This window comes from Mirounga angustirostris, unplaced genomic scaffold (genome assembly GCF_029215605.1).
Source record: "Mirounga angustirostris isolate CCGP_5_RB_7025 unplaced genomic scaffold, mMirAng1.0.hap1 SCAF_3, whole genome shotgun sequence".
Lineage (NCBI taxonomy): Eukaryota > Metazoa > Chordata > Mammalia > Carnivora > Phocidae > Mirounga > Mirounga angustirostris.
Genome location: NW_026991711.1, coordinates 54,831,169 through 54,850,340, shown reverse-complemented (window position 1 = coordinate 54,850,340; position 19,172 = coordinate 54,831,169). Strand labels below are relative to the sequence as shown.

The 19,172-nt window shown below is 43.6% G+C and overlaps 1 protein-coding gene across 1 annotated transcript in view; it reads right to left on the bottom strand.

Annotated features, from left to right (window-relative positions):
- Positions 1–16,691: 16,691 nt before the first annotated feature.
- GPALPP1 (GPALPP motifs containing 1) overlaps positions 16,692–19,172 on the bottom strand; it is a 37,407-nt gene continuing 34,926 nt past the window's right edge. The window contains exons 8-9 of the mRNA XM_045869483.3: positions 18,949–19,167; positions 16,692–18,193 (exon numbers count right to left, since the gene is read on the bottom strand). Of these exons, the coding sequence (XP_045725439.1) occupies positions 18,949–19,167 (219 nt within the window). The 3' untranslated portion in view covers positions 16,692–18,193. The remainder of the gene's footprint in view (positions 18,194–18,948; positions 19,168–19,172) is intronic.

Genomic DNA, 19,172 nt, shown 5'->3' with positions numbered 1-19,172 from the left:
AGTACGACTGTGGCTGCCAGGGCCCTGAGGCACGGTGGCCATCCTGCTGCCATGGGGTCCAGCTTCTTTGACCTGTAAGCAACTGGCTGTTGCCAGGGTCCAACAGTCTGGGTGAGTACCCCAAGTGCTATTTTTTCCTTTTCAGTCCAGGCAGGGGGTTCTTGATCTGGTCCCACTAAGAGATCATAAAGGGGTCTTGCTATTGCCAAGAACCCAGGGATCCAGATATGGCAGAATCCTGCAGCCCCAAGGAATTCTCATAAGCCCCTTTTTGTCTGGGGCTGTGTCAGGGAGATGATGACCCTTTCCCTCTACAGCCCTAGTTCTCTTTTCCCTTGGGTAAGGAGAAAACCAAGGTATCAGACCTGTTGTTGGCAGATTTGTGCCTTCTTCCATGAGGCTCGGTATCCCGAGTCTGGCAGTTTTTTTCTGAGCCACTTAGGTGCCCCCAGGGGTTGCATTTTAAACACAGCTTCTGGGATATTCCCCCCATCCCACCCATTTTGATTCAGTGGGTTTGCATAGGCCGGATAGTATTATACCAGTGCTCATCACAAGACGTGCCCTCCGTAATACCCATCACCTGGCTACCCCATCCCCCAAATAGTTGCCTTTTTAACAAGGTCCTCCCAGGTGAAGGTTGTTTGGAAACAATGTCTAAGCCTTGCTGTTCAGAGTTCGGCCAGTGGACCAGCAGGATCTGTATCACCTTGGGTATCGTTTAAATTGTCAATGTCAGCCCTACCCCAGACAGACAACTGGAATCTGCCTTTGAACAGTGTAGTAGCTTGGCTTTTGATCTGACCTCTTCTCTGTTTTCATTTTAGTAGGGTTCCTCCGCCGACTTCCTTGCCCCAGTCCTCTCCAGAAGAGCCAGTGTCCCCTGCCTCTCCCTACCTGAGACCTTTCCCATCCCTGGGGGATGCTCGCCCCAACCTCCCACCACCCAGAGACAACAGGGAAATGTGCTCTGTGAAGCTAAAGAACCTAAACATCTGGAGATCTTGCCTTGTTAGAGAAGGCCGACTTAACTCCCAGGTCCTCCGACCTCTGCAAATTCCAGACCCCTGAGCCTGTCTCATGATCTCAATTTTGATTGCTCCGCTTTGTCTCCATCAAGTGTTCTGAAGCATTTCACACACGACTGGGCTTAGGCAATTTGGCCAGACCTTGAAATTTTTGATCATGGTCTCCAGAACTGTAGGTTTACTCTGCCCTGACCCCACGGTGATGTCCCCGTGTGTGGTGGCGCAGAGAAAGACAAAGGGGAGGGGGTGCCTCCTGAGGTGAGGAGACCAATCAGATGCCTGTCTGGCCTTGTCCCAAAGGAGGTTAGGTGAGGCTTAGCCGTAGAGGTCTCAGCGTTGTGACTTATGATCGGAAACTATTCCGATGCCAGCATAGACCATATGCAGTTCACCACGGAATTGCAGATGGGCCCACTCAGACTCCGTGGGCTTCCGGGGACCTTAAGGGTGCCCGCCCGTGGAGTCACAGAATCAGTCCGCTTGAGCAAGCCAGGTGGGACTGCACATTCACTCACACATTCACACTCCAGGGGTTATTACATTCCCTCCCTGGGAATCCCTACCTGTGAGACCTCTAAGAGGTTTCTGGGAGGTGATCAGGCTCCCCTTCCATCCCAATGGGGGTGGGCCTGTCTGGGTCCTGGGGCCCCAGGCCTTACCAGAATCCGACGTCGGGACCAGGTCCTCACCTGCCAAGTCTCCTCGAGTCTGGCGGGAACAGTGGAGCAGGGCCAGCCCGAGGCGACCGGGGCAGAAGGCTGCTGAAAATTAGGCAGGGCGTGCCTTCTCCCTTAAGATCCCTCGTTCCATCACCGCCTTGCTGTTGCCCCCAAACCGGTGGCAACGATGGGCCAGTAAGGTTGGGTTTCCCGGTCAGGAAACTAAATGTCATGGAACCTGGGCTGGATCGCTGGACGGAAGAACCAAGCGGCACCCGGAGATCTTGGAGGACAGGAGGTTTATTTAACGCTGGCAGCTCAGGAAAGTGGTCTCCAAAGGTCTGAGCCCAAGCACAACAAAGGGGGAAATTTGTACACTTCTACTTCCGCACACTCGGCACTTCTGGCGCGTGCGCGAAGCGGGGCAGGGAGAAGACCCCGGATTGGTGCGCGCGGGAAGCCGAGCCGGGAGAAGAACCCGGAAGAGCCCCGGGGCCAGGACTGGGACTCTCTCGCTGCCTCGCTTGGCCATCTCAGGACACAGATTTTCCTTTTCACTCCCTCCTTGTAGTCCCTTTCTGTGTCTATATTCTGACTACTCTAGATACATCATATAAGTAGAATCATATAGTTTTTGTTCTTCTGCATTTGGCTTATTCGTGATACCCTAAAGGTTCGTTCATTGTGTAGCACATGACAGGATTTCCTTCCTTTTAAAGGCTGAATAACATGCCGTTGTATGTATATGTTACATTTTCTTTATTCATTCATCCATCCATCCATGGACACTTGGGTCACTTCCATGTCTTGGCTAGAGTGAAAAATGCTGCTATGAACATGGGAGTGCAGATATCTCTTCAAGGGCTTTTAAGTATTTTGAGTTGCTCCTGGGTGCATCCTAATTTTGAATTGCTCCTAACCATCCCATCTTGGTTAGGCAGAGGGAGTCTCTGAGGTTTAATGGCCAAAGGTGTCCTTGATTCCAGTATGGCACAGGTAAAATGTAGGGTTCAGCTGAGGAACTCAAGATGTGGTGAAGATATTGCTCTATAGCAAAGTTCTGTGCAGGGTAGAGCGCCCAAGCGAGGGTCGATAGGGAATCACAGACCTCAGAGTGTGGGGGACCCAATGAGGGCTCAGAGTCCAGGGAGTGCTGCTGGCTGGCTGGGTCCAGCTAAGTCAGACCAAAGTAACCATGGACGTTCAGCCTCAAATGCCAGCATAGTAGACAGCACCCAAAGGGAAAGAGGGCTGTCACAGCTTCTTAAGGCCCCAGTGCTATCTGGACATCTTGAGGTTGTAAAAACCATAATCCTCAGCACTCTCTTGGGAAGAGAAACAGAGGGCAAGGTGAGCTATCTGAGAGACAAATGTCACCTACACGGATTGTGAAACTGCTCTATTAACTGTCTAGTTACTTCCGTTCTTGGCAAAGGTGTGCGTAGGGCAGAGAAGGAAGACTAGAGCGGTGATAGATTAAATTAAAAATTATTTTTCCTTCTGCATATCCAAGAAATGTGTGTTTACTTGTTGGGACTCTGCTGTATTTCCCCACTTCCCAACCAACATCGTGTGCCCCAGCCACACAGGACCACACATCACCCCACTCGGGCCCCGGAAAAGCCCGTGGGGCTCTAAGCAAATCGCTCAGCTGTTGCTGTGCACGTCCTGGAGAAAATCAATGGTTTCCAAGGTGCCTCAGCTGCGAATTCTATGTGCTTCTTCTGTTCGTTCTGTTCTCTCGCTGTGGAACTCTCCCTTCCCCACTTGAAAAAAATCATTAGCCCTTCAAGAGCCATACCAAATGCCACTGGGAAATTTATTGAGGTCTGCGCTCCATCCTGTGTTCTCTAACCAGGCAGAATTAATCACATCGTTTTCCCCTCCTGCCTTTTGCATTTGATGGTTGTCTATCTGTCTGGCTCGCCAGGCCATGAACACATGAAGGACAGAGAGCACATGGTTTCAGCTGCTGACACAGGACCTGGCAGAGCTGGGCCCTACAAGTGTTAGCTGAACAAATTGAATGAGCTCTCTCCTTTGTCTTTCCCGTTTTAACCACCCCAATCTCACATCCAAATGGCCTTTATATTTATCTTTGATCTAAATACTGGCAAGTGTCTATTCCTACCCATTTATTATAGCATTTATTGAAAGAGCTTGCATATAACAGCTACTCATACAGTGGTTGATTTGACTGGATGTCTTGGTTTCATGCCTTTGCTCACAGAATGTCGGTATTGGAAGAGACCCCCAAAGCACCTAGTACAACCGCCACCTGGTGTTGGTGACGTCTGCATGCCCCTGCGTTTGTGTCATCCGTGTGGGTATCTATACTAACACATCCCTGTGGCTCTATGCTGCTGGATGGTCAACTCTTTTTGTTCAGTTATTAACAGCATTTGGTGGGTGCTTTCTTTTTTTAAAAAAATATTTTATTTATTTATTTGAGAGAGACAGAGATAGTGAGAGAGAGCTCGAGCAGGAAGGAGGGGGAGAAGCAGGCTTCCCGCGGAGCAGGGAGCCCGATGCGGGGCTCCATCCCAGGACCCCGGGATCATGACCTGAGCCGAAGGCAGAGGCTTAACCATCTGAGCCACCCAGGCGTCCCGTGGTGTGTGCTTTCTGATGTTGATGGCGGTGATGAACAAGTTGAGACAGCAGTTCTAGAAAGAAGGGATGGAAGGTGCTAAGCAAAGAAGTGTGAGCAAAATGCTTGGGGCCATTAGTACATCTGGAGTTCAGTATTGTAGCCGCAGAGCTAGAGAGGCAGAGGTTAGGGAGGTAGAGAGAGACAGCTGATGAGGCTGGAGAGAGACAGGGGTCAGGTCATGAAGGGCCTCCTCTCTTGTTATTCAAAGGAATTAGTTTTCTTTATGTTGGCATTGAGGATCTTTGAGGACTTTTGAGCAAAAGATTGATATGTATATTAGAAAGACCTTGCTGATATCATTATGCTTGATAGGGTTGAGGCGGAAGGTAAGGAGGTAATTTTAATATTGCAGAAAAGGACGAGGGCCTGGTCCAAGGCAGTGGTGGGGGGGATGGGACGAGGAGCAGGAAGAAGTGGTATTTAAGATACACACGTAAGGGGTCCTGGTGAGGTGGGTGAGAGGCAGAGACTGGAGGATGACTTCTGGTTTGGTAATGGGCTCCTGGGTGGAGGGCAGTGGTGAGCTGAAGAGGAGAAGGAGCCTGCGGACCCTCTAGGTCACAATGGTTAATCTTCATTTTCATCTACTGCTCTGAAACTCGGAAGAGAGTTGTGGCTAAACATACAGACACAACACTGACTGTCCCTAGGGAGAGGAGGCCCAGGTTAAGGACCTCCAGGGACACCCAGATGTAAGGAATAGGCAGCAAGGGAGGAGCCAGCAGAGGACATGGAGGAGGAGGAGCCAGAGAGTGGGAAGAACAGGAGGTCATGCCAAGGTGAACGTATTACAGGGTAGAATGCCATCAATGGAGTTAAGTGCTACAAAGAGGAGTAGGATCGGTACCTTAACAAGGTCATTTATTTTGTTTTGTTTTGTTTTGTTTTGTTTGTTTATTTATTTATTTAGGTACAGATGGAGAGACATGGAGGAAGGAGGAGAAGGTGAGAGAGGGAGAGAGAGAGAGGGAGAGGGAGAGAGAGAGAAGAAGGAGGAAGAGGAGGAGGGGGAGGTGAAGGGTGTTGGGAGGAAGAAAGGAAGGTAGGAGGAAGGAAGGAAGGGAGGGGAGGGAGGAAGGGAGGGCACAAGGTCATTTATTTTAGAATTTGGAGGGGCCACGGGGAGAATAGTTGCAGTAGAGTGTTGAGTCAGGAAGCCTGAAGGTGGAGGTAGAAAATGCTCTAGGACTTTGGCTATGAAAAGGAGAGAGAGGATGACAAGCAGAGAGAGTCACATTTTTTTTTATTTTAATAAGATAGGAGAGACTTGGAGCTACTGACATGCTGAGAGGAAAGTGCAAATGAGAGGAAGGATTGAAGATCAGGAAAAAGGGAATCATTGGGGGAGCAGGGAACCTGACGTGGGGGTGGGGGGCGGATTGGAGGAAAGTTGATTCTTTCCTCAAAAGCCCCAAGGAAGGCTATTGGGACAGGTGCTGGGCAAGATGTTGGTTAGTGTGGCGAGTGCAGGGGTTGAACAGGAGACATTTGAGGGGGTCCATGCCCGGGGACTCCATGCCCGTGGACTCCGTGCCCGTGTGAAGTTATCCTTAGATAACCTAAAGGGATAGGCTTTGTTTCCCTTTTATAGAAGAGGAACCTTGAGATTTGGAGAATTCCAGTGACTTGCCTAGGGGCATGTGCTGGTCAGCAGCAGGGACCAGTGATTTGACTCCAGCGCCCAATCTTTTAACCACAATGGGGTACAAAACACACCACAAAGCAGCTCACAAACCAGACTGTCACCAGGCTTTTGAGGCGGCGGTTGCGGGGAGTGATGGGGTTGTGGCTTGCGCTGGGAAAGCACAAAACACGTGGGATAAACGGAATGGTCTGGCTTTGAGAAGCACTTCTAGGACATTGGCTAGGGGAAGTTGCCTTCCAAATGACAAAAGGCTCCTTCACATCTCACTGGAAACACAAAGCCAAATTCTGATGGATTCTGGTAAAGAAGCCTTTTGATAAATAGAACCTTTATTCAAGGACTTGGCTCAGCATTAAAGCTAATGGAACAGATAATGTGTATTATCTGGAAAACATATATGGCAGCATCCAGCAGAGTGCCCAGCACACCATGGTGATTAGCATGTGTTTACGGAATGAACGTCTGATTAAGTGATGGCTCTGTAGATGTGGTAAGGGGGTGGGGAAGAGATTTGGGGGATCCTTTAGAAATTAGTCTAACAGAGGAAGTCCTATTAAAAACCTTTCTCTCGAACAGTTTAAAGTGTTGGCAGTACCTAGAAATTGCTTAAAATGTCTGTAAAATTCTCACCTAAACAATTGAAATCACTCAACCATATTAGCTCTCCTAACAGCCAAGCCCCACCAGCTTCTAGGCGGTAATGGCCCAGCTGGTTTAAATGGGTCTCCATGGTTACAGGCATGCTCTGGTTTCCATGGTTACATTTCCCAGTCCCTTGCAGGAGTTAGATATATGTATTTGAAATTTCAAAGGATTTTTTCCCCTCTCTCGCCAGCCTACACAGAAATCCAGGGTTCGAAGGTCTGAGATGAAAGTGTCAGTGACCTCTGGGGAAGGAAAGGCGGAGATGGTAATAATACTCATGACAGTTGTCATCAATCATTGAACAAGGAAGGAAGGATCCCGTGGGGACCCATTGTGGCAGTAGAAAGATATCCCCATATTACGAGCTTCAGTATTTTGCTTAATTAGCAGAAGAGGAAACCTGGGGTCAGGGAGCAATATATTGTTGCCTGGATCTGGCTCCCCAGGGCAGAGGGGATGTTGTCCAGGGGAGGAGGAGGGAATTCTTCCATGTTAGAGTCCCTCTAGAGGGCCATCCATCTCTTTGCCACAGCGGCGCTGTAGCCTCCTTGCATTAATTTCCCCCACAGTCGTCCTTTCGAATCATCTCTCTTGGCCTATTTTGCCTCCACCAGGCACCAGCCCAGGTCGAGACACTCCGTTGGATCTGGCTTTTCTCGGCAGAGGGAGCCCCGGTGGAATTCTAGCGCCTCCTGGTGGTATCTCCGACGTTTCCAGTTCTACCTCACCCTCCAGGAAAAAAATCCCAAACCGAGGTGTTAACTGCTAGCATGTAGGAAGCAAAAATGCATCTTTCTCCATGCATTAAGGTATCCGTCCTTCTCTCCTTCCCTCCCACAAACTTTCCTGGGTATCCATTACATTTCAGCTAGGCCCTAGAAATAGTACTCCTAAAGAAGCGGGTATTGCCTTCACAGAGCTCACAATCCGGGTGCGGGGAAGGGACGGAGCAAGTGAACAGCTCCCAATAGTCATAGGAGCAAATGGGACAATGACAGCGGGAGGGACCCACCTGCCGGGGAAGCCGTGTCAGCTACGAAAGTAGAAGGCTTTTTTGAGCTGGATGTTCAAAGTTGAAAGATGAAATAAAGACAATGATTTCATCGAGCAGGGGTTCTGTCATCAAAACGAAGCGGAGTCTACTACGCAGTAATACCCATCTTTATGTGGGTCCGTGTGCTTGCTCCTCTGCAGTCAGAAGCAGGTAGAGATGGGGCTGGTGGCAACACCCGAGAAGGTGTCGGTAGCAGACTGAATCCAACACAGCGCCACTGGCTGACAGTTATGGGCAGGGACGGTAGGCACCTCTTGGAAGGACCAGCTTGTTCACGGGGCAGAAGGTGGGGTGTGTGGGAGCCGAGAGGCATGCGTTCACATGCACAGGGGGAGGGACAGAGGGAGAGGGAGAGAAGCAGACCCCTGCTGAGCGTGGGGCTCCACGTGGGGCTCCACAGAGTGGGGAGGGGGGCTCAACCCCGGACTCAGTCTCATCATTGAGATCATGACCAGAGCCGAAATCAAGAGTCAGATGCTTAACTGACTGAGCCACCCAGGCGCCCCTTCACTTAATATATCTTGAAGATGGTTCCATATCAGGATATATACAATTGACTCATTCTTTTAAAGTGTTGCAATTTCTTTATAGCCAGTCCCCTATGATGGGCATTTATCTCTTGCTATTACAAACAATACTCAATTTGAAATGACATGTCATTTTATACTTGTGCGAGTATACTTGTAGGCTAAATTCGTAGCGGTGGAATTACTGTTCTGTTGTATGTAATTTTTATGAATATTCACAAATCACCAAAAAGTCCACACCAGTGTACAGTCCTTCTAACAATGGAAGAACACATTTCCTACCACCCTTGTGTTTTAATATTTTTTACTTTTCCTAACCTATTAATTAAAAAGTGATTTCTTATTGTAGTTTTAATTTGCATGTCTTTTTTATAAGCAAGGTTGAGTTTCTCTTCATATATTTAATCTTACACTATTTTGCTTCTATGAATCGTGCTCATACTCTTTGCCCATTTATCTTTTGGCTTGTTGATTTTTTTGTTGTTGAATTTTTTTTTTTTTTTTTTTTAATGTAGGCTCCACACCCAGCATAGAGCCCAACGCAGGGCTTGAACTCACAAACCTGAGATCAAGATCTGAGGTTGAGCTCAAGAGTCGGATGCTTAACTGAGCCACCCAGGTGCCCCTTGTTGTTGTTGAGTTTCTTATTGACTTTTATCAGTTATTCAAATGCTAAGAAAATCACACTTTTGTCTGTGATGTGAGTTACAAATACTCATTTGTCTTTTGACTGCTCTCTATGCAGAATTTTTCTTTAATATCATCCAGTTTATCAACTCTTTGTTTTAGGACTTCTAGGTGTTACGTTATCTTTTGGCAGTCCTTGCCCATTCTGAGATTATGAAATTAAGTTTTCTCACATTTTCTTCCAGTACTCTTATGGTTTCATTTTTTTACATTTATTTATTTATCAGAGAGAGAGAGAGAGCACACACAAGCAGGGGGAGCAGCAACCAGAGGGAGAAGCAGGATCCCTGCTGAGAAAGGAGCCCAATGTGGGACTCGATCCCAGAACTCTGAGATCATGACCTGAGTTGAAGGTAGACGTGTAACCGATTGAGCCACCCAGGCATCCCTCCTCTGTTCTGTCTTTTCTTAAGGTATAGAAGTTAGAACAAGAAACAGTTTTCTAGGTAGACACACCATAGGTTTGTCCAAATGTAGCACTACTTTTTTGCCTTGTATTTCTTTTCTCTCTTATGTAATAATCTATTAGCTTTAAAAAGATTATTACTATTATTATTTTGGCTATAGCTACACACTGCATTGGTCTAAATGACTCCTGAACCCTTTTCTGCATTATAACTAGGAATTCAAAGCTCATACTCTAATAAGTATCACTTGTATTTTTAATGCCTCAATTAATGTGATTACTGCTCACATTGAAGTGCAATTGCTTGGGAGGCAGTACAAACAAAGCTCATTTAAAAAGAGTTACCTAGGGCGCCTGGGTGGCTCAGTTGGTTAAGTGACTGCCTTCGGCTCAGGTCATGATCCTGGAGTCCCGGGATCGAGTCCCGCATCGGGCTCCCTGCTCAGCAGGGAGTCTGCTTCTCGCTCTTGTGCTCTTTCTCTCTCTCACTCTCTCTCTCAAATAAATAAATAAAATCTTAAAAAAAAAAAAGTTACCTATGTAAGAAAAAAAAACCCACCTTATTTTTTTTTTTAAGATTTTCTTTATTTGAGAGAGAGAGAGAGAGAGAGAGCATGAGCAGGGTGAGGGGCAGGGGGAGAAGCAGACTCCCTGCTGAGCAAGGAGCCCAATGCAGGACTTGATCCCAGGACTCTGGGATCATGACCTGAACCGAAGGCAGACGCTTAAACTGAGCCACCCAGGCACCCCCAAACCCCCAACTTATTATCTTTAGAAACATACATTCACAAATTATCTAATTGCAACGTATAGGAGGCTGGCAGCACTATGGTAAAAAATTTGATTGCTAATTTTAAACAACTATTAAAGAACTTCTTCCACTTGACAACACTTAAAAAAATCCATTTCTCGTTACTCCCTGTCAGGCTTTTTACTTACTGTTTTGTTTGTTTTCAAGATTTTACCTGCCTAGAATATATTCCCTTCTTTAGGTAAAAATACCTCCAGTTTCCTTTAAGGAAACGTTATGGCACAGAGACTAGAAACCAGCGGAGTACGTGATGAATCGGTGGCCCATCAGTGCCCTCAGTCAATGCCCACGGCCAGCTAGAAGTTGCTAACACGAGGCCGCCATCTTGGCCCTGAAGCAGCGAGGGTGACTTCAGTTCCTATTTGGTCATTGGTTTTTGCGGACTGCTGCAAAAAAACCTGCCACAACTTGGCAACTTAAAACAACAGAATTTATCTTTCACAGTTGTGGGGGCCACAAGTCCGAAATCAAGGTGTGTCAGCAGGGCCACACTTTCTCTGAAGGCTCCAGGGGAGAATCGTTCCTCCCTTCTTCCGGCTTCTGGTGGCTTGTAAAGTTCCTTGGCTTGTGGCAAATAGGAACTTTCTCTAGTAAGGATACCAGTCACTGGAGGTAAGGCCCACCCTCAGTCCAGGCTGATCTCATCTTGAGATCCTGAGTTTAATTACATCTGCAAAGACCCTTACTCCAAACAAGTCACATTGTGGTGCTCTGGGTGGATATGTCTTTTTAAGGTTCTCTGCTGCCTCCTGCCCTTGGCAGTTCTCCGGACCTAACCTCCAGGTGCTCAGGAGGGAATTTGAGACTCTCCCATCTCCCTTCTTGCTGACACCTACTTTTATGACTTAGCGGGTTGTGGTCCCCACTCTGGCTCTCCCCTCTCAAGAGCTGCCTCAGACTTTGAACACCTTCTATCCGAGATACATGATTAATTGGCAAGGTCAGGCAAGCTTCTGTGCTATTGATTGGGTTGAAGCTGGCAATTTTTCATAATTTGTCATTTCCCTTTCCTTTTTCTTGTCTTGTTTATAAAAAGAAAGGCTAAATAAAGCATTTTGAATTGTACTGTGATTCATACATTGCGACAGATTGTATTGTGATTTGTCCATTGCAGTAGAATGTGGTGAATACGCTGTGATGCCTTCATTTGTCATCTACGTTGTGCTTCTTGATGTCAGAGGATTTGATGGAAGCCAAGAAATAGGAGACAAGCAGGACTGTCTTACTGGGTGGAACCTTACCTGGCTCAGGTATCTGTAAAGCACTTCAGTGTATGCATGCTCCCTCCCCATACCTCCCCACACACAGACTCATCACTGAGACCTGGACCAGAAGATACCTAATGGAAAGGAGATTCACCATGTGCAGGTAATAATAGTGATAACCTGGGGAGAACTGAGAGGCATGTGGGTGGTATCCCATTTTAGTAAACAATACTGGTATTCCGACTAGAAAATTGGTAGGATGAAAACTGGAATGGGGGCTAATGCAAGCCTCAGCTGTTTTGCCTTTGTAGCATGTGTTGTTTTGTTTCCAGATATAGCACTTTCATTTTCTATTAGGCAACTACCCTCCCAACTTTGAAGTCTGTGTGGTTGGGTAGGCTTTAGCTCCATAGAAAGGGGACGTGAACCAGCCTGGGATACCGGATGCTGGGTCTCCTGGCCATGATTGATTCAGGGATGAACAAATGACCAAAGCTTGTCCTTGGAGCCAATTAGCATTAGTCCTTGGGCTTTGGCTGGATTTAATGGGAAGAAGCAAAGCTGGTAGGATGTCGCTTTAGAGGTGCTGCTATCCATGTTTGTCACCAACTAGAAAGCCCATGTAACAATGAAGTCCACACAAAGGAAACCAGGCTGAGGGACAGGGACAGAATCCTGATGGCATAATTTGAGCATTTAGATCCAGTTGTACCTAAAGCCAGGGCTACCTCCTGGACTTTTCATAACATGAGGGGATAAATTATCTTTTTTTTGCTTAAGCCAGTATGAGTTAGGTTTATTATCACTTGCTGCCAAGAGCCCTGATAAATATAGGACTACTCTGAGATTCTAAGAAATGAGTGGATATGTCTACAAAAGTCTGAGAGGGTTCATCATCCAGGGGTCTACAATGATAACCATCATTTATTGTTGGATTTTGTGCTAATTGTTTACATGTGTCATCTCCGTAATCCTCATAACAGACTGTGAGGTATTACTGGTCTCATTTTAAGACAAATTATGGCTGAAATAGGTTAGGGAACTTTCTCAAGTCTACAGAGCCAGTAGCAGGGCCCGGATTCCGATCCAGGCTGCTCTTTCCAATGTTTCTGCTCTTAATTAGCATAGTGTAACACCCCTATGTTAGTGACGGCTCTTGTGCCCAGTGATAAAAGGAGCACATCCGTTTCCATCTCAGAGCATTGACTGTATGAAGAGAAAACTTCAGGACTAACTACCTTATCATATGGCCTGTTTGGCCAACATTACTCCATCCTAAGGAAACCAAATGGAAGGGCTGGACAGTAGAAAGGTGGTTATCAGAGAGACTTGAAATTAGTTTTGCAGTTCTTTTTAATATTCTAGCATGGGCCCTTGAAATTTTTCAGCCTTAACACCGACTGAACCACCCAGGCATCCCAAGATTCTTCCATTTTAAAAGGAGCCTAAGAGAAGGCAGTCTCATGAAACCAAATTATCATTGACAGGAGAATCTTGAAGCCTGTAGTAGCTGGCTGGTAAAAATGTTTGACAGAAATGACAATTCAGGCACCTGGGTGGCTCAGTCGTTGGGCATCTGCCTTCGGCTCAGGTCATGATCCCGGGGTCCTGGGATCGAGCCCCGCATCGGGCTCCCTGCTCGGCGGGGAGCCTGCTTCTCCCTGTCCTGCTTCCCCTGCTTGTGTTCCCTCTCTCGCTGTGTCTCTGTCAAATAAATAAATAAAATCTTAAAAAAAAAAAAAAGAAATGACAATTTTTCTCCACTCTTCATAATGCAAGTTATTGCTGGTACTAGTGATTGTAGCCATGCAACATAAAACGACTATGTAGATAACAAGTGCAGTGATTCTCAAACTTGAGTTTATAAAGACTGACCTGGGAAATTGTTAAAAACAGAGATTCCCGGACTCTAACCTCAAAGATTCCCATTCAAGAGAGGCGGGCCTGGGAACCTGCATTTAATCAATCTCCTCAGGTGATTCTGATGGTGGTTCAAGGATCACGAATTAAGAAAAAGATAAATGAAAATATTCTTCCATGCCCTGGCATTCTAAAGATTAATTACTCAATTGATATCTGTTGCATTCATCTGGTGCTATTTAGCTCTTAAAAATAATGTATATAATCCTTAATAATTAGGCCTATGAGGAGGAAATGAGCAATAATTCATAACAGATTTTGAAAAATAGAAAAACGACCCCAGCTCTACTTAAAATAATTAGTTTTGGTGACAGGTATGGGCAGAAGTTCAATGTGCTAATTTTCTGCTGGGATGACATAAGTGGAGTACATGCTGTCTTCAGAGCAAGGGCCTAAAGGGTGAATTCAGACATGGTTGGGAAATTCTAGAAGGCCGGTAGGGTAGATCTTTGATTTAGGACCCATCTAGCTAACTCCTGGGTGATGTTTATGACTTGGCTAAAGTATACTCTCCTCTGGGAGGCTTCCTTTCATCTTCTAAAACTGGGTCAGATGCCCTTATATGGGGTTCCTAGTATTAGTAGCAAGGACCAACCCTGAGCCCCCGTATTTCTTATATACCGCCCACACTGGTGCAGTTCTTCAAACACTTCAGAACTAATGCTTCAAGCCTTTGCATGTGTGGTCAGTCACTGTTCACACTGCTAGCATCTTTTTCTTTTTTAATTTTATTATGTTATGTTAATCACCAAACATTACATCATCAGTTTTGGATGTAGTGTTCCACGATTCATTGTTTGCGTATAACACCCAGTGCTCCATGCAGAATGTGCCCTCTTTAATACGCGTCACCGGGCTCACCCATCCCCCCACCCCCTCCCCTCTAAAACCCTCTGTTTGTTTCTCAGAGTCCATTGTCTCTCATGGTTCATCTCCCCCTCCGAATTACCCCCCTTCATTTTTCCCTTCCTACTATCTTTTTTTTTTTTTTAACATATAATGTATTATTTGTTTCAGAGGTACAGGTCTGTGATTCACCAGTCTTACACAACTCACGGCGCTCACCATAGCACATACCCTCCCCAGTGTCTATCACCCAGCTACCCTATCCCTCCACGTCTCTTCAGAAAGACTTTCCTTATCATTTTACCTAAAAAGTTTCTCATCCTCAACTAACCCTATATAATAAAAAATTAGGACTTTATAAAAAAGGGGGATAACTTCCCCACCCCAAATTATAAAAGAACACATGCTTTCTGAAAGAATTTGGGAAGTAGAGAGAGGAAAAAAAAAAAAAGCTGATAATCAAACACCCCTGAAAACACCTACCGTTATAAAACCTTATGATACATAGAACAATGGAATCTTGGTTATAAGCCTGTTCTAGTTCCTCTTGGGCCATGGTGCTCTTAAGAGCATTTCCAATTTGTTTTGCATGTCTAAAGAAACAGTTACTAATTGTAGTTATATTGGGATAATGAAAACTTGGCAAGTGAGTTTTCTTCCTAAAATGATCTGATTGGCCAGAATATATTTTTGTGGAATACTCTCTTTGCCAATATTGCCTGCTTCAGAGGAGTTAATTATATTAAAACAGAACAAAAATAAAAGACCACAACTTCTTGGATAGAGATGAAACTTTATTTATACATAACAAATTATACATCAGGAATTCTTTTCTAAAAACAGTCTTTTCCTGTAAAGTTCAAAATGAAAAGATTCAAAGGGGCAGTGTATAGCTCTTTATAATACTTTACAAACTAGAGTCACAGTTAGACAATTTTTTAAGCTGCAAAAAAATATACCTCTCCTATAATAGGAAATGCATGGCCTCTGTAAGTGCAGACGTAAATCTCATGATGGTGTCAAAAGCCAAAGTAAAATAAATTAATACCATGAAACAGAAGACTTGGCACCGATGTTACAGTGGCCCCATCTCTAACCACTTCCCACCACGTTAATTCTTCCTCTTAGGTACATAACTCAACAGAAAACTGTTTTTTCTAATAATACTTATCATTACCATGGAAGGAGTACAAAAGAGACGTGATAGGACTCTTGTGGATAGTTTAACAACATATCTCCCATGATCATATGTTTCTTGAGTAATAATATTAACATTATCCTCCCTATATAAGAAATAAAAAGTGCCATCATGTTTGGGGACCAAATAATTTATAGAATAACTACTAATCTATTCTGGAGCATGTAAGCTTCAGTACCATGTCAATCTCAACCTCACTTCTAAAAAAAGTCATTAATTCAAAGAACTATTAAAAGTTCAAGAGATAAATTAAATGTCAAATGGTTGCTATATCCAAATACGATTAAAAACTCTTAGAAAGACCATGGCTTTTTTTTTTTTTTTTAAGAGCAGGGCTTAATTTACAATATTTTGCCCAATATAAGAAGGCTTTAATTTACCTGATAATGACTGGGTGAAACCATCATCTCTCACCTTCTGTCCCCACTTCCAATTCCCTCACTTGCTAAAGCCACCATTTATTTATCAGTAATGTGGTTACTTTGTGGAAGTAATCTATCTGAGATGACGATTTATAGAGGTGGACAAAAATCATGTAATTTCAGGTACAATGAACTTAGATGTTACCTTCAACAGAAAAGAAAGCTGAAGTATCTGCTTGACCTTTTGAACTTAGTGTTGCTCTTTTTTCTTCTTCATTTTTAAGTGTCAAAGGAGGTCACAGTTCTATAAAACTTAGCCAAGACGTATAGGAAATTAAAAAGTTCTTATTAGAAGATGTCAACAATGCCAGTTTTCTGCCAGATGGATGGAGACTTGATTTAAGTAGGTTTTTTACCACTTTGGAAGAGGGGAGGGGCAGACATGGGCACCTTTCCATTCTGTGTAAACAACTCTGTTCTTTTATTATCAATGCTGTTATATTGGGCGTAGGCTCTCTGAGGGGCATAAAACCTCTGGTCTGGCCTTACATTTCATTAAAACTGTCCTGGGGTGGCATGAAAGAGCATTACATCCAAGTGAGCAGTAAGGTGGTAACTCATGGAAAGCATTAGGCAGAAAGAAGAGGTTTTTCTCCCTTTTGCTGAGGACAAAGACGCTTCAAGGCGAGGGGAAAAACAGCAAATATGTGATATGGAAATATCCTATCCCCTTAAGGTGAAGAAAACAAAAATAAGTAATGAAAGGTGACATTTTTACTTTAAAAAATTCCAAGTTTCTCAAAAATATATGTTAGAAATTTATATAAGGGTGAGGAACTTTTGAAAACATTTTTTCCTTTCATCGGGGAAAAATTATAACAAAATTAAATGAGCGCAATGGATGCTTTGCACAAAGTTTTGTGTTCAGAAAATATTACTCATTAAAAATGACACCTTAGGCAAACAGTGGTTCTGTTCAATTTTGCTTAGACAAGAAGCTTTTTCAGTTTGCTTAGGAGAATAATTCATCTTTTTAATAGCTACGCTCCTTGAGTAGGCTACTGTTTATGCTGGTATCATAAAAGCAAAGAATAATTTGTGCCATAATTTGAACAGTTCACTCAATTGTCATAAAGCCTAAATGAACTAGGAGTCAGAACGTTTTTCCATTAAAACCTCACACTTTCCACCTAGTCTCTCATTTTGTGTTCTTTTTTCCCCACAGAAAACAAAAAACAAAACCTCTCATGCTTTATCAAAACTACAACATAGAACTAGTGAACAGTTAGGATGGCTCTGTAAGAAAACATAACTTAGAGAATTCGAATTTAGGCTTTAACTGTTTAGAATGTTCTATTTAACATCTTATAGACTACCTCAAGCATTACAAACTTACATACTCTCATTAGGGTGGTTATGATTAGAGTTTCCATTTATATTTTTGTATTCAGGGATTATGAACTTGATTTTTTTAAAAGACTATTCATGACTGATATAAAAGATCAGTCCCCAATAAATGAGCTAAAATCTGTTAAATATAAATGGGTAAAATAAGATCATTGCACAGCAAAGTTTAAAGACTTAGAGAGCTTTGGCTGAGACCATGGAGACCAAGTCTTAGACTTCACACTGCTAATGCTTAATGGCATATTTTTTTAAAAAAGATTTTATTTATTTATTTGACAGAGAGAGACATAGTGGGAGAGGGAACACAAGCAGGGGGAGTGGGAGAGGGAGAAGCAGGCTTCCTGCTGAGCAGGGAGCCCGATGAGGGGCTTGATCCCAGGACCCTGGGATCATGACCCGAGCTGAAGGCAGCCACTTAACGACTCAGCCACCCAGGCGCCCCTTCATGGCATATTTTGTCCCTCAGATTGCCTCCCCTAGAAATACTTATTAAAGTTGGAAAAATCAAAATAGTTTTTCCTTAGCACATGAGATAATGCAGAGGCCCTTCTTTCTGACTTAAAAACCAACCAACCAACCAACCAAAACAAAAGCCCAAGCAACAAATAAAAAGCCCTGATTGTCCAAACAAGCAAAATGTGAACAAAACAGATGAAACCTCCAAGCCCTCTATTCGTAAATGTGTATTCAGAGGCTGCAGTTTAGAGGGAAACCCAAACAATTTCAAATTCATGGATTGACTACAAGGACCTGACACACTTACTCCAGGGCAGGCAAGTAATATTTGATGAGGAGGTCTAAGCTCTGGTGGAGATTCAGTGGATAGTCCTGACCAGATCTTATAGGATACTTGTGAGACACCACAGAAATTAAGGAATAGATGGGTCCTCCAAATAATTATTTGAAGAAAAGCCCACACTTCCTCAGAAGCCAAAGACACATAAAATTCTATTCCACATAAGAAATACTGACTTTAGGTTTTCACAGGACTTACAGGACGTACAGCACAAGGTAAGTTTGTATGCTTTTTAAGACTAAAGTCACCTCTAATCTTAAGGAACTCAAAACAAAGGGATAAAGATAGATAGACAGATAAAAAGAGTATTCTTCAACTTTTCTTCATTGCACAGGGAAATCCCCCTGAAGAATAAGAAAGTTCAGTAAGTTGGAAAATATTTCTAACTTTAACTGTATTTTCCTTTTAATTTTTTTAGATTTTATTTTTAAGTAATCTCTACACCCAACATGGGGCTTGAACTCACAATCCCGAGATCAAAAGTCGCATGCTCCACCGACCGAACTAACCAGGTACCTCTGTATTTTCCTTTAAAGCCACATTTTAATATTGATGTAGGTTTCATACAGTTAAAAATGATAAAGATTTTAAGAAGCAACCTTAGCTCTTAAGTAATTCCTTACTCACCTTTACGAACCCTTGTTAGATTGAGCTGTGGATGAAGGATATAAGGATTTTGAACCTTAATTTATAGAGAGGCTTTCAAAACAATGAACGTTTTCTAGCTGTGATCTTGTTTAACACACGGATTATAAACACATCTCCTTTCTCTGTTCTTTACGAAAGCTTGCATATTTACCCAAGCTTCAAACCACTCTTTCCTTTGCCATTTCTTATAAACTAAACTTTACTTTTAGTGTCCTTAATGGCAATGCCTGAAGACAAAAGCTACTCTTCTGGTAAAACTACATTTTTTATCCCACCAGGGCTGAATATTCAAAAAAAATCATGGTTGACTTATCAAAAAAGATTTTCAGGTTTATAATCTACTTTATTATAAAAGGAAATAGATTTTTACACACAATTATTTATGGATAACAGAGCACTCAGAAGAGTTTAAATTTATCAGTTTGAAAGTATACCTCACTGAAATACTTACTTATAAAAACATACTGCCTTTGCCATGGGAAAATCTGGTGTTTAGTTCTCTAGATTTCTTGATCAGAGCTTTTTTCTGAGCTTCGTCAAACCGATTAACCTTGAGATCTTTATCACGGTCAAATGGTATTCTTTCTTGGGGATTATTTTTCTCTTCAGCAGCCTTATTCTTTAATTTTTTATGATGAATGTCCATAAGAGATTCTGATCTTTTTGATTCCTGGG